At 49.2% G+C, this 20,720-nt stretch overlaps 1 protein-coding gene across 2 annotated transcripts; it reads left to right on the top strand.

The window, feature by feature from the left end:
- Nucleotides 1–6,418: 6,418 nt before the first annotated feature.
- LOC144144340 (uncharacterized) lies at nt 6,419–13,973 on the top strand. 2 transcript variants are annotated; one of them, XM_077675765.1, is made up of 3 exons: nt 6,427–6,829; nt 10,114–10,185; nt 12,639–13,972. In XM_077675765.1, exon 3 carries the CDS (start codon nt 12,703–12,705, stop codon nt 13,483–13,485), a length of 783 nt encoding a protein of 260 aa, XP_077531891.1. In that variant the 5' UTR covers nt 6,427–6,829; nt 10,114–10,185; nt 12,639–12,702; the 3' UTR covers nt 13,486–13,972. The 2 variants fall into 2 exon arrangements, with proteins under 2 accessions (XP_077531883.1, XP_077531891.1); XM_077675757.1 differs by lacking the exon at nt 10,114–10,185 and having other exon boundaries at nt 6,419–6,829; nt 12,639–13,973.
- Nucleotides 13,974–20,720: the final 6,747 nt, after the last annotated feature.

The raw sequence follows: 20,720 nt of genomic DNA, 5'->3' as shown, positions 1-20,720 counted from the left end.
GTCCATAGATCACGATATGGCTTTGGGGTCGGTAGTCTGAACATAGCCTTAGGCGTGCTTAACAGCAAAGCAAGGAGCGTACTCCCGAGTTTTAGCAGACGACACGAAGCCCCGCTACCAAGCCGCTGAGCGCCTGCGCCGCTTAGCTTGGATGCGTGGCCGCGCTTCGTGCGCTGACGCTGACGCTGCGCTTGATTCTGTTGACGCTGCGCGTCACAGAATCAAGCGCTTTTTTTGTAGGCAATAAGTGCTGTGTAAAGGGACTTATTAATTTCTGCAGATTTTTCCGTTACTTGATTGATGACGTGGATGTGGTCACTTGTTGAGTAGGCTATCCTAAATACAGCCTTTTTTCTCGGTTGTTGGAAATATAGGCTGTTTCTTATGCGATTAAGTAATACCTATGCAAACAGCTTGTATACAACCGAGAGTAAGCCTGTAACGAAGTTTTTTTACATCACCGTTCTTGTGAATTAAAATTATGTCGACTTTCTTCCATGCAAGGAACACCCTCAAAGAGGTCACAAAGACAAAATACCAGTTTGGTTCATTGAAAAGAGTGCTTTGCCCTGATAACAATGACACCAATTTTATCGCAAAATTCAACCAAATCATCCACATACCAAGAAAAACTGAAGAAGCAGTGGCGACTCTCCAGCCGGCTTCTTCCAGGTCTCTACACTAGCGCCATATCTTGGGCTATGAGATCAACTCATGAAAGCATTGACAGGTTCCTATAAAACAGCTCAATCTGACGCAGAGCTGCTAAAAACTGATATTTGTTGAAAAACCACACAACCTACATCCCGCACACATGCGCGACAACGTTCTAAAGAGCCACCTGCACGCTCCTTCTCGTCTTCTGAAAGCCAATGCGATGTGCCTCCAGTCATGGCCCGTCCCTCAGCTATACGGCAAAATATGTAAGGCCTTTATAGTCCAGACACTCCAGTCACTGTGCGCGATACCTCATTTAAAGAAAACGAATGCAAAGCCTCAATATTTACTCCTACATACTGGCTGGCCATGCAGTCTAGCTTCTTTGCAGTAAGCGGAATTCATATATGGCACATAATGTTTGTGGGCTAATATGCAATCTCCGGCCCTTATTAGCGCCAGTTCTGAGCCCGCCGCATCGTATACTGAGAAATACGCCAACTACTCATCCTTGTCCGGTTTCCGCCTTCAGACGGGTGCGTCGAAGCGCCGTCGCTGCAGCAGACGGCGGAAGAAGGCTCTCTCGGTGCACGACGGGGAAGCTGAAAATTGCCCCGCGACGGTGCGCCTGGTTTATCGAGGACAGATGCTCCGCACTGGTGTGGTTATCGAGGATACAAGGCGCACTGGTGCGCCCCAGTGTGCACCAGCGCACACTGGCAGTGCGCAGTGCGGTTTACCAAAGATGCTGTATGGTTTTGTGTTCCCCTTATTGCAGCGCGTCATACTTCACGTCATGCAACGGGAAATTCGAAGGTTTTTTTTTTACTCTTTTGCGTCTTTTTTCGTTAAAACGACGTTTTTTTGTGGCTGGAATGGAGATGAGTGCGTTATAAAAGGCTAGTTCTTTGAAATTAAACAAGATCGCATTTTGTCTTTATGGTGAAAAGAAAAATTCCATGCAACGAGAAATGCTTGTAACGCTCGGAAATAGAAAACATCAGCCTGGATTCGGGGAAAAAAAAACAGTGTATAGAAGAAATAGGCTTGGCTGGTCATGCAATGCGGAATAGGGACAATAGTTGGACCATCCGTTTAACGAATGGCTGCGAAGAGAAGGCAAATGAATTCGAGGGGGAGCCCAACCAAGGATTCGGTGAAGGGATGAACTGAAAAATTGGGTGGCGAATAAGGGATGTGGGAAAATTCGCGGTATTAGGAGTGGCTGGAAATCTTTGGGAGAGGTCTTCGTCCTGCAGCGGGCGCCAAAAAGATGACGACGACGACGACGACGACGACGGAGGCGGTGGTGGTGAGACACTCCTTGCAATCCTGAAACTTGATCCGGCGAATTCTTCCGTGATGCTACTCACCGACTCCTTGTCCGTGTGCATGGCTCTCTCCTCAGAATCCTTACATCCTATTGCCAAAACTTTTTATTCCTGCGTCCCCACTCATGTGCGGGAGATTCGGCTCGTTTGGCTGCCCGGCCACTGTGGGTTAACCCTCAATGAAACCGTTGACATATTAGCTAAAACAGCTTTGGCTTTACCGATCGTCGAGGTTCTTCCCCCGTTTTCTTGCGTGTTGTTGGCACGCTATCGCCAATACCTGTTTAATCAAGATGCCTCCGACCATGGTCTGAACACTTCTCCTGAACTGGAACACCTCAGGTACGGCTGGGAGAGAAGTTTATGCCAAACTCGCTTGTGCGAAGTATTGATAACTTCTTTTCGTTGTGGTGTGCCACCCCTTAATCGGTATTTATACAGGGCAAATCTGATAACCACCCCTTTGTGCCACTTTTGCCAAGAAATTGAATCCGTAGAGCATTTCTTTCTTCTTTGCCGCCGATTTGCTAACCATCGGAGAAGGCTGCTGGAGATTCCCCTGCTACGTCTTGGTCTGCCTTTAACTGTACCGGTGCTCTTGTCGTTTGGGGGGACTAGGCTGGGCCGATGTCATAGGGACGTGTGCAACGCCATCCACTCCTTCATTTCGGAGACAGCTCGTCTGCAGTGCTAAAAACATTCCGATTAGGCTGACTTTTACTATAAATTTCCTATTCTTCTCTCTGTTTTTTTTTTCTCGTGTTTTCCCTCTCTCTCTCTCATTAACCTAGACCAAATTCTTTCTTCTGCTCCATTATTTCGCCTTGATTGATTGTAATGAAAACATAACTCTTCTTGGCCAATCCCCCTAAGTGGGTATGCGCCATTTTTCGGGCCACCACCACCACCACCACCACTCCGAACATAATTTTGCAATCTTGTCTAGTACAGTATCGCCTCTCCCTTTCAGATGATCCATGGTTATTCCGTCGTGTAGTGCGGCTCAACAGTTCACAGATAGGATACGCGAGCAATGAAGTGAAATTTCCTGCGAAAACAAACGGGGCGAAATCAGGAGTCAGGACGTACACGTACAGCCATGGACAAATAAAACGCGATCACCGAAATACGAACCAGAACACACAAACAGCGAAATGTCTTTCCATGCAGGCCAAACTGACGCGGGGCCTAATTACAGCAACAAAGCAATATCTGAGCAATATCGGGAAATGTGGCTTATACCGACAGCGCTCCATTATTGGACCTCCGCAGTATTTCTCAATTTTGTGTGTTCCGGTTGACAATTCAAGCGACACCTTAGTGTCCTCACTGATGCCCGTGTACGCCAACACGTCCTGCAGAAAAGCCAACTTTCTCTGGCGATGATGAAGAATGGTCGTGGGCGAAGGGAAAGAACCAAATGTTTCCCGTGGCCGGAATCGAAACTGGGTCCCTCGCACTATGAAGCCGGCGTCTATCCGATTACTCTATTTCGACAACGTCGAAGCGAACGCCAAGCAGCAGGTACCGATTCGCGCCGTACACCCCAAACCCAAATGTTAGGCCTACGGAGTGCACACCTTAGAGTTGCTGTGGGTATTCCTGGAAAGCGGTGCGCACATACTCGCAATGCGGGATTGGCGGACCACAGAATACATCACGAGAAAGCTTCGCGTTCAACCATCGCCGCCGTTAGGCGGAGGGGTGCAAGGTTTTTTCGGGCCCGCATTTCATTTGTCCGTGACTGTAACTTCCCTGTGGGAGGCAAGTCGTCAAAGACGCGTTCTTAACTGCTTCGTTTCGGCGACTGAAATTACACTTGAGGTCGCCAGGGAGGGTTGGAAGCGACTAATTTACCTCGTGCGGACCTTTGGGAAACTCCTGTAGGACTAAGTCATTAGGAACGCATAATTGCGGGCGCTGTACCAGGGACCAGTGAATTCCGGAAACCAAAATAAAACAGACAGGATAACCAAGAAGCGAAGTTGTTGAAACTTTGGACCCCAGAGGACAAAGAAGTCATTGCAGATGTGGGTGAAAGGCAACGATGAGGAACGATGGCAGCCGACGCACATTTTCTTCGTTTTAATTCTTAACCTTTTTTAACAATGGCATCACAATCAGAATTGGCCAATCCCGAGAGGGTACGCACCATTGTTAGGATGACTCCAATCAACCAGCCAACCATGTTCGGTGTGTAGTCAAATGTTGACACAGCTCTTATCCCTTTACGAAGGCGTGTATAGAGGGGCCATCGTATACAGCGATCTTTCTCTACAGAAGTTGCATTTCCTTTGAAAACAAATGGTGTTAAATTACTCGTCAGGACGTACAGGTACATCAGAAGGAGTCAAGTGCTCATGTAGGCGCGCTGTCCGCCTGGATATACCGCAAAACTATAGGCTGCTCCACGCCCCGGATTGAAGCAGTCGTTGCGAGCTTGTGGTCATCCGGTGTCCCGCGATGGGACTGGCGTTAAAGGGCCACCGCCGAAAAACACGTTTTGAGGTTTGAGTCTTGTCCACTTTTACTTCACGGCTATTTCAGAAGAAGTTTAACTCCTTTAATAGGCCACGAGGCTACAAAATGTTGTGCCCTACAAATAACCAGAAAGAGACAGAAGTCATCTCAAGTTCGAACATCGTATACTTGACTGCTCTTACATAAGTGGAAACGCGCATATCGGTTAAATAAGAAGAGCGAGAAAGTACTGGAGGAAAGGAAACGCCTCCTTAATTCATTTCCTCAGTGTTACCGAAACCTGGAGGCACAGCGCAAAACCTCTTCAGCTTTCAGAACCTTATCAACACCGGTTCAAGCGCAAGTTCAGTATCTGGATGATGGTCGCGCGGGTCGTTTACAAATCCTGGCTGTTTAGGAGACATAATCTCTACGCACACCCTTTGTCCCGGCGAGCATTCCTTTATAGATTAATCGGCTACTGCAATGTCACCGCCAACAAATTTTATGGCTTCAGCCACCCCGATGCGTGTTTCACTTGCATCACAGCCTATACCAATAAGCACAAACGACATTACCCTCGCCCCTAAATGCTTCCACTGGGGTTGCATATAAATGTTTCCCGGACATCGTTTATGAGAACGCCATTTCAAGTACTCCATGCTCTCCCCCCCCAATGTTCGAGATGTCACCTGGCCCTTCGTTGAAACCCCACAAACATTGCTGAGGGAATTTGCGCAACTACGAAAGCGACAAGCGCCACGTTTCTCAGATGGCTGACCAGCCTGATAAGCGCTCCGAGCCCGAGTGAGCGCATGCATTCGATAATCACGTACCAAGAAATCACACAACACTACTCGATAGAGCGACAGCACTACCTCTCACCACACAAACAACTCCCCAGTGATAAGGAGCGACTCTTCCGGGACCTCCAGGCACTTTTCTCCAACCCATTCGAAGACAAATTTTGGCTCGTATACCCTCTTCTCTTCGCAGTGCCGATTTTGCGGGGCCCCAGGGACGCCTCAACACATGGTAGGGTGATGAAGGGTAGGATAGGAGTAGGCTGCGACCAACCCTTATCCCACTCACGAGTTTGGGGAGATAATCCTAGCCACTTCCAACCTCGAGGACCAGCGTCAGCTTGTCGAAAGGACAGCTGATGCGGTCCGTGGTCAAGGTATCCTGGTCTGAAGAAGCCAACCCGAAGACGGCAATGTGTTCTCGATAAAAACGCCTATTTTCCCTCCCTCGACCAGCAATGCCCATGTCACCACCTTGCTGCTGCCACCATTCGCCGGCTATTTATGTGAAATTCACTACATTTGTGTCAGCCATACATATGTATGTATGTATGTATGTATGTATGTATGTATGTATGTATGTATGTATGTATGTATGTATGTATGTATGTATGTATGTATGTATGTATGTATGTATGTATGTATGTATGTATGTATGTATGTGTGCGTGTGCGTGTGCGTGTGCGTGTGCGTGTGCGTGTGCGTATGCGCGTGTGCGTGTGCGTGTGCGTGTGCGTATGCGCGTGTGCGTGCGTGCGTGCGCGCGCGTGTCCTCTATGCTCACTTGGAGCTACCGCAAAGGCAAGGGCTACAAGAGCCCTTTCAGCACACGCGTGGGGGGTTTCGCGCCTCAGGGTATTTCTGTTGAAGCCTAGATCCAGCAAGGCCTGGTTATGAGGTCCGGGGGCCCGGACCACCAGCCGCAGCCAGGTTACCCTGGGGTGAGAATGCCCTTCCCCGGATGGGTGCCCTAACATTAACATCTGCACCTGATGCTCGATAAATAAAGATTTGTCACGCACTGTGAAGCATAACAACTGAAAAGATCATGACGTAAATAAAGGACAGCATTTTCTTTTTGTTTTGTTTAAGCGCCTCGCACAGACATCGCAAGCCTCAGCTCGAGCGCTGGCAGTTTTCTTCTGCTTTTTCACAGCAATGCGGGCTCCGAGTGACAACCCTAGCACCATCGCCATCGCCTCCTTCCTCGTGCACCAGTTCCTCGAGCCTGGCTCACCAGCTGAGCGTTCCGTCCTGGCGTCTGTGTGTTCTGCCGCCCCTCCGGTGGCCGGCGTAGGCACAGCGAATGGGCCCGCCGTCTAAAGGGCTCCGTATACTTCCGAGCGTTCGGTCGAAGTGTTTGGCTTCACAGTGTCTGCAGCATGCGGCGTCCTGTCGCCCCAACGGTGGCTGGCGTCCGCTCAGCATGTGGCGGCCTCGCAGCCTCCAGGGCTGCCCCAGCCCTGGGCATTCAGTCGGGATCCTCGGCGTCTCCACGCAGCGCCCTGCCACCCCACCGGTGGCTAATGTTGGTTCGGCGGCTGGCTCGTCCCCCCCTCCCGCAGACCGAAGGGAAAGGTAGGGGCTATGACATTCTATGCGGCAGCGTTCTGGGTAATCGTTCGCCGTTGTAAGCCTCAGCTGAGATCTATTCGCCATTGCTTTCGTTCGTGCCAACACGCACCCGCGAACGGACGCGCGGCTCGCTGAGCAAAAAATCGATTTTTTTTTCTGTTTTGCTATAACTGGCGACTCAATGAACTGCAGTATATTGTGCGCGAATCATGGGAGATCACTTTCTCAATTGCGAAAAATACGCATAAATTATCAATTAAAAACACGTTGAACATGCACGGGCAATAGAAACCCAGTTCTAGGTGGGACTCGTTGATTCTCAGCACCTATAGGACGTTTTCAGCGTACACCGAACGTTGGCTACATGGAGCTTTTCGCTACCATTCCCTTAAAAAAAAAACTGAGACCTTTCAGAAGTATACCATTGAAAAGGCAGGGTGAAATATTTAGGCTCCCACCCTCTCCTTCCGAAGTTGCCGACAAAAAATACGGGGCTTTTTACAGGCTGGCTCGGTCATGGCTGTTTCTGCTTCGGTGAATATCCAGCCTCGAGTGAGTGGATTCCCATTTTTTCGACGAACACATCTGCTCAAAAGACACCACCGCTCGAACATGAGGACTGGAGAGTCCGCGCAGCCCGTCTCGGACGAGGCAAGCAACCGCACTCGTTCTTCCTATTCGCATTCCCACAATGCTCCGAGGCTCGCAGGAGTGGTTCGGACAGTTTAGTGAGTTACCGTGCCTGTCGCCGACTTCAGGGTTATTTAGAAAAACGTCCCGTGCCTCTACCCCTGTTGACAACGGTCTCGGTAGCTGCTATTTCGCGGCTTGTAACGACGTGAATATTATAGTCAGGAGCTGTGACGCGGGTCGTGGCTAGCTGTTGCACAACGTCGTCACGGCGGGTACAGGGGAAAACTGCCTGCACCGAACGGGAAGACCGTACCGCCGCCTCGCGCTCCTCTGGTATGCGCGCGATTTTGCCAACAACTATAGGAGAAAAATCAGTGCCCTTCATTCTGTGGAGAAGGGCGACCAACGAACCTGTGGTGCGCAATGTGAGAGTCGTCTTAGCGGCTAATTGTCATATTTATTTCGGGAAACTTTCGATACCACAAAAGTTAGAGCCGTTTTCTGTAAACATACTCCTCCGTATAGGGTCATGCTTCACTGTGCAATACACAATGTTGAAACGCCATGGCGTACAAAGACCGAGCTTAGAGCGATCTCTCTAAAAGTCGGCTTAAGCCCCTTTTACATGGTGGGAATTTCGCCTGCGAATTCGCAGCTTCGGCGGCGCTCGTTCGGCAGAACGATCTATTTTTCGTATTTTCACTGCTGCGATAAATTGCCAAATGCCAAGAGGCGTCAACGGGAGACGTTCGACTGTTCCGAACATTTGGCAATTTGCCACAGCAACGAGAACAGATCGTTTTGCCACAGTTGCGAATTTGCAGGCGAAGTTCGCGCCATGTAGAAGGGGCTTTACTCTAAACACAAACGCATTGCTGAGAAGACATTTCTCCAAGGGCAATAAAAGTCGCCTTCTATCAAATTAAAAGGCCTAGGACCTGTTTATTTTTGAATGAATTTTTTTCTATACTGGCGGAGAAACCTGTTCATCGTCTAGCCCAGCCTAATAACAGCTTCGCTGTAAAAAGTTCTTGCTGCCTCGTCTTGCCGTCCCATAGGGCTTCAGCTGCTGTCAAAATTAGTGGCCTCATTTTGTGCACTGCCTTAGTGGGCGTCCTGGGACATAGGACAGTTAAGGAATTACGCGTAGCGCATGACTTATCCAGAAGCAATGCTATATATGAAGTTCATCTGCGACAAATGGTGCTCAGCCAGGCCGCTCCTAAACTCCACGTGTTTTCCCCACTATTCAACAGCGGGCGCCGGAGCCGACTTATTTAAACTAAATCACGCGACAAAGATTACCTCCGCCTACATAGATCACAACACGAGCTGTAAGAGGGAGCGAGCGAGTCGCCAAAAACGAGGCACTGCTGCAGGTACTTTTAGCCGTTTTCGGGCAACGGTCGGAGTATATTTATTTATTCATTGAATTGGCCTGGTTGGGTACACAGTACCGTACTTAAAGGGGCTGGGGGGTGGGGGAGAAGGGGCATTGCGGTACACGTGTCGTGGGCGGGGGCGCCGATCCGAGTCCGCCCAACACGTGCATGAAGGTTAATGGTGGCGCGGACACAATCGTCGCTTGTAGTGAAGCGCCACCTCCTATAGGTGTGAAAACACCAAGATCAAGGAGTTCAAAATGCAACTCCAGATGGTAGCCAGCGTGCATGCGTGCGTGCTGCACTACGTTCTCTTCTCGTGGGTATGCGAAGAAGACGGGGGCTTGTCGCTCTCGATATCAACGCACCTCTGTACACTCATTTTCACAAGGCAAGGCTAATAAAACCCGTGCAGTGGCTTGGACTCATTGTGGTTTCTTAGTCCAGGATGCTCAAAGAAAAACGCCGCGCTGCTGAGCATTCGTTCATGGGTTTTAATTCCAGCCGCGCCAGTTATTTTATCATGCCGGCGCAAAACTGAGTCGGTATCTGTACGAAATTTCTGGGCACATCGACGCCGCATCACTATATTACGCAAACCATGCCTGGCGTTCTTCCACAGTCTAAGTGGTCGCCTTTTCGCGCTTATAGGCGGCATCGGCTGCCTATTACAGCGTTCTTTGTTCAGCTTTCTTCGCCTCGGGATTCTGTCACGCCATTCACATACAATCCTCTTTTGCCGCCTACACACCCTTGCATTGGCCTCACACCAAGTGCTCAAAGGTGCGCCAGCAACTTCGTTACTAACTCTAAGAATGAACTGAAGCCGAGGCGGTGCCGAGATGGGCGGCAAATGCGGAGCCACGGCGTACGCCTCCCCCTCCCCTTTGGCCTCGGCTGGATGCCTCCCCTCTCCACGCGGGGCTGAACAGCTCTCACTGTATATCTATATATACGTCCCTACATGTATTGCACTCCGCTTCTTCTTCTGCATTCGCTCTTCGCAGCTACTCTCTTTAGTGCACGGGAAGACGTGGACGCATTTAAGGCTTCCATGACCCTTCCGTTTCCAACGCAATAAAATGGCCTACAGAGTCTTGCGTACTGTGCCCCTCGAACAAAGGATTTGCATTATTAATCAACCCTTCACCCATTTTTGTAGGCTTCATTCCCTCCGCACTACGAGATACAAATGGTTTGAGGGCACGGCTCCCAACATTGTCCTAAAGGCGAAATGCGGTTGACAAGTTTTATTTTTCATAATTGATGCAGGAGCTAACCGTGGCTGTCGCTCGGAGACCTTGCGGTCGCTCTGGAGGCGCCTGTGGCCAAAGCGAGTCCGGGGTGAGCCCATTTCGCTTGTTGAAAGACTAGTATGAGCCTGAATGCAGACATTTCAGGCATTTGCTTGCTTAACTATTAGCCTAGCGTACATAGTTCGCCTAAATAGCAACGTTCCAAAATAGCTCTGTCGTAAACACACCAACGTACGATACGGTGATTTTGACTAAAAGGAGCGTCTCGATTCACCCGTATGTTCTAGCATTTATTCTGGCCCTTTAACAAAACAGTGATTGCCAGTGGTTGTTCCGCTTTTGGTTTATTAGACTTGTTTCTTAAGAAAAATATTAGGAGGCATTTTTAACATTTCAAGGCAAGCAGCCATGAGTTTTCCAGTTAGGATGAAAATGACACTACAAACAGAAGCAATACCTGAAAGCCGCTCTATTAAAACCAGCAATAATTTCTTATTCAAGATAGAGAATAATAACTTTGGAAACTGTAATGATGGCAGCGCCGATAGTGCCCGTCGGGACGATGACCCCCTTCCCTTCTCGTGGCTTTGTTGTGTCCCCCTCCGTCGGCGGGAGTGCTGTGGCCGCCGCCGGCGCCTCCTGCGAGGCGCAGCCCTTTGGGATGGCCTTGCCGGCGATCTTAGTCGCGGCTGTGGGAAAGGCCATGTCTTGAAAGGCCTTCAAGCCATGCGATAAACGGTGCATGTACGGGATCACAGCGGTTTTCATTCTTTCCGATGCGAGACCATCTTTCGTAGATTCCTCTCTCGAACATTACGTGTTCCGGGAAATCCATCCGCGTTGAGCCTCGTGATTTGTGCCTGGAAACTATTCCCAGTTTTATACAAACAGAACTTAAAAACAGCAGACGACCTTAAAACAGAAAAGGCGATTCCTGGACCTGCGCTTGTGTTATTACAACCAGGACATGCCTGCTGGGAATGTTGTCCTGGATCTGCGAACAGGGAACTCTGAACTGCTAAAAAGTGGAATCGCCTTTTCTGTGTTAAGGTGTGCCGTTTTGGTCTGCTGTGTAACACTTCGGTTACACACAAGAATAGGTCAAAACGTCAGGTTGGTTGCAGCAACATACGGAGCTCAATTCATACCTTGATCAGGGGGTAGCCAGAAATTTTTTCCGGGTGGGGGGGTATGGTTTATGGGAAGGGAGGAGTTTTGCCGAAAGCAGCAGTAAGTATTGCGTACGTACTGCCCGTAAAAAAAAATTCGCGAGGGATTCGAACTCCTCTTGGCTACCCCTTGGCTACGGCCCTGATACGGCTCCTCTTTTCTGTGTCGTACGTGTGCCATCCTTTCGCTTTAACATGGCTAATTATAAGCTGCTTAGATGAGGCATTGACTTTGAAAACCATTGTCTGCGTTGACCTTTAGTCAGTAAATTGCCATTGCGTGAGAAAAGTGGGGCAAGGGGGCTTTATGGAAATGATTTTCTTAGTTGAACACGACGCCTTTTTTTTCTTCCCCCCTCGTGCTTTGCTCACAACTACCCCTAGCGCTTTATTATTTTTTTCATGGTCTTTCATGAATATATACTAAGGTCGAGAATGCATTCCCATCCAACGTCTTTTTTTTTCACAGTTAGCCGATGCAAACTTTTCGCCCGTAGCAGCTGCAGGAGACCAGGATCCTACTAGCGGAGCCATTCGCGTCATGAAACACCTTCATCACCGACGATGTTACCCAGCCATGGACGAGATGAGTTAAAAGGAGTGAACTGTGACTATCCAGGCCGTGATGCCCGTCGACAGAAGTTTCCAGTGTTGGCGGCCAGCCGCCGCCACAATCTCGGCCATGCGAGGCGCTCTTCAAGCTCGTTCCTCACAGGGGGAGGGAAATCACCCTTGAAAGAGCAGGATTTACAATTGCGATGCAATTAAAGGCAGGTTACTAACGACGACCAGCGTCGAGAAAGGGGAGAAATGAGCCGTGGCACAGAGGCATAAAAAAATGCAAATTGTCAAACTTCATCAGGAAGATACGAAATTACGGAAGAAAAATGTAAAAGAGAAAAGAAATAAAATATAAAGCACAAGTGACAGAAGCACAAAGACAATAAAAATGTCCGCACCCTGTGGTACCGTTGCGGAGATACAGCGTTCCGAAAATTGCCGTTTTTAACACGCTGTTTTTATTCCCGGATACGCAGATTTCAATGACGTCATATCTGTCCTGGAAATGACGCCAGTTCAACGAAGCAAGCGGCCTGTAAAGGGTGCACCCCTGCACACAGGGTCTTCTTGCATTCAGCTCGTGCGTTGCAGTTTTTTTAAGTTCATGGACACTTTCTCTTTCTTTATTCCGAGCTAACTACTGCTAGCAATACGTACGTCAGACTTTTTGGCTTTGCTCCACATTTGGCGTGTGTAGGTAGATAGTTACACATTGGCATCCCTTTGTCACTGTAACCCAATGGTCAACAGTTACATAAGTGTCGGGGCATGTTTTCACACCAATCTTGTCACATTTCTTTTTTATCGGTAGCCTGTTGGACACAACGAACACGGAGCGTTCACCTTCCGGGCCCATTGCTTCACTTGCCACAGCCATGGGAAATCTTCACATCGGCGATCACAACGGCAGGTCCGATGACGATCCAGAACATCGTTCCATGGCGGAGCCAGCACCGACCTTCGAGCTGGAGGAGGCCGGTCAAGATAATTCCAACAAGTGCATCAACGGTGGAGACCTTATCTTTGACGATCACGAGCTGTCGTTGCTCGAGAGCCGAAGAGATGCAGCTGCTCTGACTGCTCCGACCTTCACTTCGACTCCGTTTGAGGGGAGTCCAGTTCCCCTCCGGGACTCAATGCCCCTCATCTACTTCACCCCGGACGGGCCTAAGAAGCCAACCCATGGCTTCTTGGCCAAGTCAGATTCGGAAGCCGGTGTTCTCGACCGGGTGGCAGAGGAACAATTAATGGTGCCTTTCTACAGGCATCTTGGCTTCAACGAGACTGACACCATGGCTCCTGTTGACGAGGCCACTGCGACTGCTACCATGCCTGTGCCTCCTGACAAGGCCCTGAACAGGAGCCTCAGCTTCATCGTGGCTCCGGCTGTGGCTGTGGCTGTGGATCATGCTGAGGTTGACGAGGCAGCAGCTTCTCCGCCTTTGCCCTCTGGTACAACCGTGGACATGCGTCTCAGCTTTGTCGTGACCCCAGCCACCGAGCCTGTTGAGGCTGACAAGGCCGCTGCCACCGCCTCGCCAAACCTCCCGGTTGCTTGTGATACCGGAGACTCGCATACACATTCATCCTTGACAGGAGAGGACAGTTTCGTCACTAAGCTTTTTCTTTGTGCCTTTTTATTTTATCTCAAGTGGTAAAGCCATGAGACTGTGCGCTTTCAGTACACTACAGTTGACAGTGCGGAGTAAACTGCTTAATTAAGTCTGCTTTATAAGTGATACTGCACTACAGCCTAAACGTGCGCGAATCAAGTCATATATACGTACCAAGTACCTTTTAACTATTCTTAATTTATTATTAGTCAAACTATAATTAAACACTCGGGCACTGTGTTTCAAGCTTGTGCTGCAAGTTGTCAAAATGGTGCACATGTTTTCAACTTGCTTTTCGTTCGAGTTCGCGCTTGCTGTTATATAAATTAGTCCTAGTAGAGCCATTGAAAATGCGTACAAACATGTACTCCTGGCCTCCCTTCTTTCCTGCACCGTTGGGGGCACGGGCAGTTTCAACGGAACTCCTGAACTTCATACACGGAACTAACCTGTTTGTGTTTCTGTGGATGCCTTCATCTAATATGGTGTAGGGCAAAAATTCTCAAAGCACCGCAGAGACTGCAGAGCGCAATTACCCCCTCACTTCTAATGTTCAGTGAAGTCACTTAATGCTCCTTTGTTGCTGCAGAGAACTTTGCCGTCAGCATACAAGTCAACTGTGAAAAATCACGTCTTGAGCTAGTTTATACGGTTTTAAGTCTTTTGTTACCAAAGACATCCCCCTCGCGAGGGGCACGATCAAATGCACAGCATTTCCGAGGGGGTGCGCCGGCAAATCGTATCTCTCGATCGCGGGACCCGTGTCGCCATCTTTCGGAGGTGCGGGACAACTTGTGGCGCTTTCGAAACACACCAGAAATGAGTGAAGGATATAAGGCGCGTTCGGTGCATCGAATTCTGTGTCGGTTTCGTGGCTCAGGCGGTAGTGCGCCGGGCACCTTGCGGAACGCCCGCGGCGTCATGGGTTCGAAACCGGGCGCCGGAAACTGTTATTTCTTTTAAGTGCGAATAAGCGACCCCAAACCATCCACCGCCGGCGGCGGCGGCGGCGTCCGCAGTCCTCCTCTCTATATATAAAAAAAAACAGCATCCGGCGCCAGGTTTCGATCCGAGGACTTTGTGGCCGCAGCGCGACGCTCTAGGTTCGTAGCTCCAGCAAATGTGATTGTCGTGAAAAGAAAAACATATGTCAAGGAAGCGGATTCTATTCTGGACAGGTAGCTCAAATGTAATTTCGAGGGGTGCTCGTTTTGTCTTCACCATGGCTAGAATTTCGTTAGCGTCTGGTTGGATCTCACAAGCGGAGGACTCTAGGAGGAACAGGTAATCATCGACGTACCTGAATACCTTTCTGTTTTTTGTGCCTGCGAGGGAGTTTGCTATGCTGGTATCCAGTTTAGCTAAGTACAAAATCACTGAGAATGGGTGCTTAGCTAAACTGGATTTGTACTGGATTTGTTTACAGGTAAGACATTGCCTGCATGATTAAGCAGGCTGAAGGAAGATGTATTAATTACTGCGCTGAAACGCCTTATAGTGGGTCAGTTAGTCTCCTGGTCTCCGTTGAAGGTTTTCCGCCACCACAGATCTTGCTCGTGTCAGGCGGAATGTAGCGCAAAGCGTAGGCAACAAGCTTAAATGACCACAAGGACAGCTGCCAACTAGCAACCAAAAATATATTACTTCTGAGGGCACTGGGGCTTTACTGGTACGAAGTCTCTTCCGCGTGTGGGATGCACTTTCGGAAGTACCCTATGCTCAGTAGCAGGTGGGTTCCCCACAACATTCGGCGCCGCCTGCATTCTGTTCTGCAGGACCGACGGTACGTAGTTGCTGTTCGATCTAAGCCGCTCCCACTCCTCCTGGACAATGGCACAGAGCGTGTCCGCTGAGAGGCCGCGCAGCTGTCGGTGGGCCAGAGCAATCTTCATGTTACCCCAGACATTGGGGCTCTTCGATTTACAGTCTCGGACTCACCGCGGACTATCTGCGGTGAGTCCGAGAGTGTAAATCGAAGAGCCCCATTGTCTATGACATTGAGGTCAGGTGACTGGGGAGGCCATTCGAGGAATGCCTCGTCACGACTATCTAGCAAAGCAGCAACTTTTTTCCACTTGTATATCGGCGAGTTGTCATGCTGCAGGATGAAGTAATATTCGGGAAATGGTCTTTCAACAAGGTATAGGAGCAGCACATCGTGGCAGTCTAATCGGGGAAGTGAAAAGAAAAAGCGCTCAGTTGTATGCAGAAACTACACAACGCGCCACAGTGAGGGAAGTGCGCTTTCCCGCAATGCGGTCGCGGCGCGCTAGGACGTTACAAGCATGCCAAGAGTTAGGCCGGGTTCAGACTGTTGACGCAACTGTCGTAATAACTATAAAGAATGACGCCACCTTCGCGTCTCAGCCGACCGAACTGCGTGAAACGCCGTTTTTTTACGTCCATAGATCACGATATGGCTTTGGGGTCGGTAGTCTGAACATAGCCTTAGGCGTGCTTAACAGCAAAGCAAGGAGCGTACTCCCGAGTTTTAGCAGACGACACGAAGCCCCGCTACCAAGCCGCTGAGCGCCTGCGCCGCTTAGCTTGGATGCGTGGCCGCGCTTCGTGCGCTGACGCTGACGCTGCGCTTGATTCTGTTGACGCTGCGCGTCACAGAATCAAGCGCTTTTTTTGTAGGCAATAAGTGCTGTGTAAAGGGACTTATTAATTTCTGCAGATTTTTCCGTTACTTGATTGATGACGTGGATGTGGTCACTTGTTGAGTAGGCTATCCTAAATACAGCCTTTTTTCTCGGTTGTTGGAAATATAGGCTGTTTCTTATGCGATTAAGTAATACCTATGCAAACAGCTTGTATACAACCGAGAGTAAGCCTGTAACGAAGTTTTTTTACATCACCGTTCTTGTGAATTAAAATTATGTCGACTTTCTTCCATGCAAGGAACACCCTCAAAGAGGTCACAAAGACAAAATACCAGTTTGGTTCATTGAAAAGAGTGCTTTGCCCTGATAACAATGACACCAATTTTATCGCAAAATTCAACCAAATCATCCACATACCAAGAAAAACTGAAGAAGCAGTGGCGACTCTCCAGCCGGCTTCTTCCAGGTCTCTACACTAGCGCCATATCTTGGGCTATGAGATCAACTCATGAAAGCATTGACAGGTTCCTATAAAACAGCTCAATCTGACGCAGAGCTGCTAAAAACTGATATTTGTTGAAAAACCACACAACCTACATCCCGCACACATGCGCGACAACGTTCTAAAGAGCCACCTGCACGCTCCTTCTCGTCTTCTGAAAGCCAATGCGATGTGCCTCCAGTCATGGCCCGTCCCTCAGCTATACGGCAAAATATGTAAGGCCTTTATAGTCCAGACACTCCAGTCACTGTGCGCGATACCTCATTTAAAGAAAACGAATGCAAAGCCTCAATATTTACTCCTACATACTGGCTGGCCATGCAGTCTAGCTTCTTTGCAGTAAGCGGAATTCATATATGGCACATAATGTTTGTGGGCTAATATGCAATCTCCGGCCCTTATTAGCGCCAGTTCTGAGCCCGCCGCATCGTATACTGAGAAATACGCCAACTACTCATCCTTGTCCGGTTTCCGCCTTCAGACGGGTGCGTCGAAGCGCCGTCGCTGCAGCAGACGGCGGAAGAAGGCTCTCTCGGTGCACGACGGGGAAGCTGAAAATTGCCCCGCGACGGTGCGCCTGGTTTATCGAGGACAGATGCTCCGCACTGGTGTGGTTATCGAGGATACAAGGCGCACTGGTGCGCCCCAGTGTGCACCAGCGCACACTGGCAGTGCGCAGTGCGGTTTACCAAAGATGCTGTATGGTTTTGTGTTCCCCTTATTGCAGCGCGTCATACTTCACGTCATGCAACGGGAAATTCGAAGGTTTTTTTTTTACTCTTTTGCGTCTTTTTTCGTTAAAACGACGTTTTTTTGTGGCTGGAATGGAGATGAGTGCGTTATAAAAGGCTAGTTCTTTGAAATTAAACAAGATCGCATTTTGTCTTTATGGTGAAAAGAAAAATTCCATGCAACGAGAAATGCTTGTAACGCTCGGAAATAGAAAACATCAGCCTGGATTCGGGGAAAAAAAAACAGTGTATAGAAGAAATAGGCTTGGCTGGTCATGCAATGCGGAATAGGGACAATAGTTGGACCATCCGTTTAACGAATGGCTGCGAAGAGAAGGCAAATGAATTCGAGGGGGAGCCCAACCAAGGATTCGGTGAAGGGATGAACTGAAAAATTGGGTGGCGAATAAGGGATGTGGGAAAATTCGCGGTATTAGGAGTGGCTGGAAATCTTTGGGAGAGGTCTTCGTCCTGCAGCGGGCGCCAAAAAGATGACGACGACGACGACGACGACGACGGAGGCGGTGGTGGTGAGACACTCCGAACATAATTTTGCAATCTTGTCTAGTACAGTATCGCCTCTCCCTTTCAGATGATCCATGGTTATTCCGTCGTGTAGTGCGGCTCAACAGTTCACAGATAGGATACGCGAGCAATGAAGTGAAATTTCCTGCGAAAACAAACGGGGCGAAATCAGGAGTCAGGACGTACACGTACAGCCATGGACAAATAAAACGCGATCACCGAAATACGAACCAGAACACACAAACAGCGAAATGTCTTTCCATGCAGGCCAAACTGACGCGGGGCCTAATTACAGCAACAAAGCAATATCTGAGCAATATCGGGAAATGTGGCTTATACCGACAGCGCTCCATTATTGGACCTCCGCAGTATTTCTCAATTTTGTGTGTTCCGGTTGACAATTCAAGCGACACCTTAGTGTCCTCACTGATGCTCGTGTACGCCAACACGTCCTGCAGAAAAGCCAACTTTCTCTGGCGATGATGAAGAATGGTCGTGGGCGAAGGGAAAGAACCAAATGTTTCCCGTGGCCGGAATCGAAACTGGGTCCCTCGCACTATGAAGCCGGCGTCTATCCGATTACTCTATTTCGACAACGTCGAAGCGAACGCCAAGCAGCAGGTACCGATTCGCGCCGTACACCCCAAACCCAAATGTTAGGCCTACGGAGTGCACACCTTAGAGTTGCTGTGGGTATTCCTGGAAAGCGGTGCGCACATACTCGCAATGCGGGATTGGCGGACCACAGAATACATCACGAGAAAGCTTCGCGTTCAACCATCGCCGCCGTTAGGCGGAGGGGTGCAAGGTTTTTTCGGGCCCGCATTTCATTTGTCCGTGACTGTAACTTCCCTGTGGGAGGCAAGTCGTCAAAGACGCGTTCTTAACTGCTTCGTTTCGGCGACTGAAATTACACTTGAGGTCGCCAGGGAGGGTTGGAAGCGACTAATTTACCTCGTGCGGACCTTTGGGAAACTCCTGTAGGACTAAGTCATTAGGAACGCATAATTGCGGGTGCTGTACCAGGGACCAGTGAATTCCGGAAACCAAAATAAAACAGACAGGATAACCAAGAAGCGAAGTTGTTGAAACTTTGGACCCCAGAGGACAAAGAAGTCATTGCAGATGTGGGTGAAAGGCAACGATGAGGAACGATGGCAGCCGACGCACATTTTCTTCGTTTTAATTCTTAACCTTTTTTAACAATGGCATCACAATCAGAATTGGCCAATCCCGAGAGGGTACGCACCATTGTTAGGATGACTCCAATCAACCAGCCAACCATGTTCGGTGTGTAGTCAAATGTTGACACAGCTCTTATCCCTTTACGAAGGCGTGTATAGAGGGGCCATCGTATACAGCGATCTTTCTCTACAGAAGTTGCATTTCCTTTGAAAACAAATGGTGTTAAATTACTCGTCAGGACGTACAGGTACATCAGAAGGAGTCAAGTGCTCATGTAGGCGCGCTGTCCGCCTGGATATACCGCAAAACTATAGGCTGCTCCACGCCCCGGATTGAAGCAGTCGTTGCGAGCTTGTGGTCATCCGGTGTCCCGCGATGGGACTGGCGTTAAAGGGCCACCACCGAAAAACACGTTTTGAGGTTTGAGTCTTGTCCACTTTTACTTCACGGCTATTTCAGAAGAAGTTTAACTCCTTTAATAGGCCACGAGGATACAAAATGTTGTGCCCTACAAATAACCAGAAAGAGACAGAAGTCATCTCAAGTTCGAACATCGTATACTTGACTGCTCTTACATAAGTGGAAACGCGCATATCGGTTAAATAAGAAGAGCGAGAAAGTACTGGAGGAAAGGAAACGCCTCCTTAATTCATTTCCTCAGTGTTACCGAAACCTGGAGGCACAGCGCAAAACCTCTTCAGCTTTCAGAACCTTATCAACACCGGTTCAAGCGCAAGTTCAGTATCTGGATGATGGTCGCGCGGGTCGTTTACAAATCCTGGCTGTTTAGGAGACATAATCTCTACGCACACCCTTTGTCCCGGCGAGCATTCCTTTATAGATTAATCGGCTACTGCAATGTCACCGCCAACAAATTTTATGGCTATGCGTGTTTCACTTGCATCACAGCCTATACCAATAAGCACAAACGACATTACCCTCGCCCCTAAATGCTTCCACTGGGGTTGCATATAAATGTTTCCCGGACATCGTTTATGAGAACGCCATTTCAAGTACTCCATGCTCTCCCCCCCCCCAATGTTCGAGATGTCACCTGGCCCTTCGTTGAAACCCCACAAACATTGCTGAGGGAATTTGCGCAAGATGGCTGACCAGCCTGATAAGCGCTCCGAGCCCGAGTGAGCGCATGCATTCGATAATCACGTACCAAGAAATCACACAACACTACTCGATAGAGTGACAGCACTACCTCTCACCACACAAACAACTCCCCAGTGATAAGGAGCGACTCTTCCGGGACCTCCAGGCACTTTTCTCCAACCCATTCGAAGACAAATTTTGGCTCGTATACCCTCTTCTCTTCGCAGTGCCGATTTTGCGGGGCCCCAGGGACGCCTCAACACATGGTAGGGTGATGAAGGGTAGGATAGGAGTAGGCTGCGACCAACCCTTATCCCACTCACGAGTTTGGGGAGATAATCCTAGCCACTTCCAACCTCGAGGACCAGCGTCAGCTTGTCGAAAGGACAGCTGATGCGGTCCGTGGTCAAGGTATCCTGGTCTGAAGAAGCCAACCCGAAGACGGCAATGTGTTCTCGATAAAAACGCCTATTTTCCCTCCCTCGACCAGCAATGCCCATGTCACCACCTTGCTGCTGCCACCATTCGCCGGCTATTTATGTGAAATTCACTACATTTGTGTCAGCCATACATATGTATGTATGTATGTATGTATGTATGTATGTATGTATGTATGTATGTGTGCGTGTG

Source organism: Haemaphysalis longicornis, unplaced genomic scaffold (genome assembly GCF_048455015.1).
Source record: "Haemaphysalis longicornis isolate Haplotype H1 unplaced genomic scaffold, Haemaphysalis longicornis Haplotype H1 scaffold_1, whole genome shotgun sequence".
Taxonomy (NCBI): domain Eukaryota; kingdom Metazoa; phylum Arthropoda; class Arachnida; order Ixodida; family Ixodidae; genus Haemaphysalis; species Haemaphysalis longicornis.
This window is presented reverse-complemented; position numbering and strand designations above follow the sequence as displayed.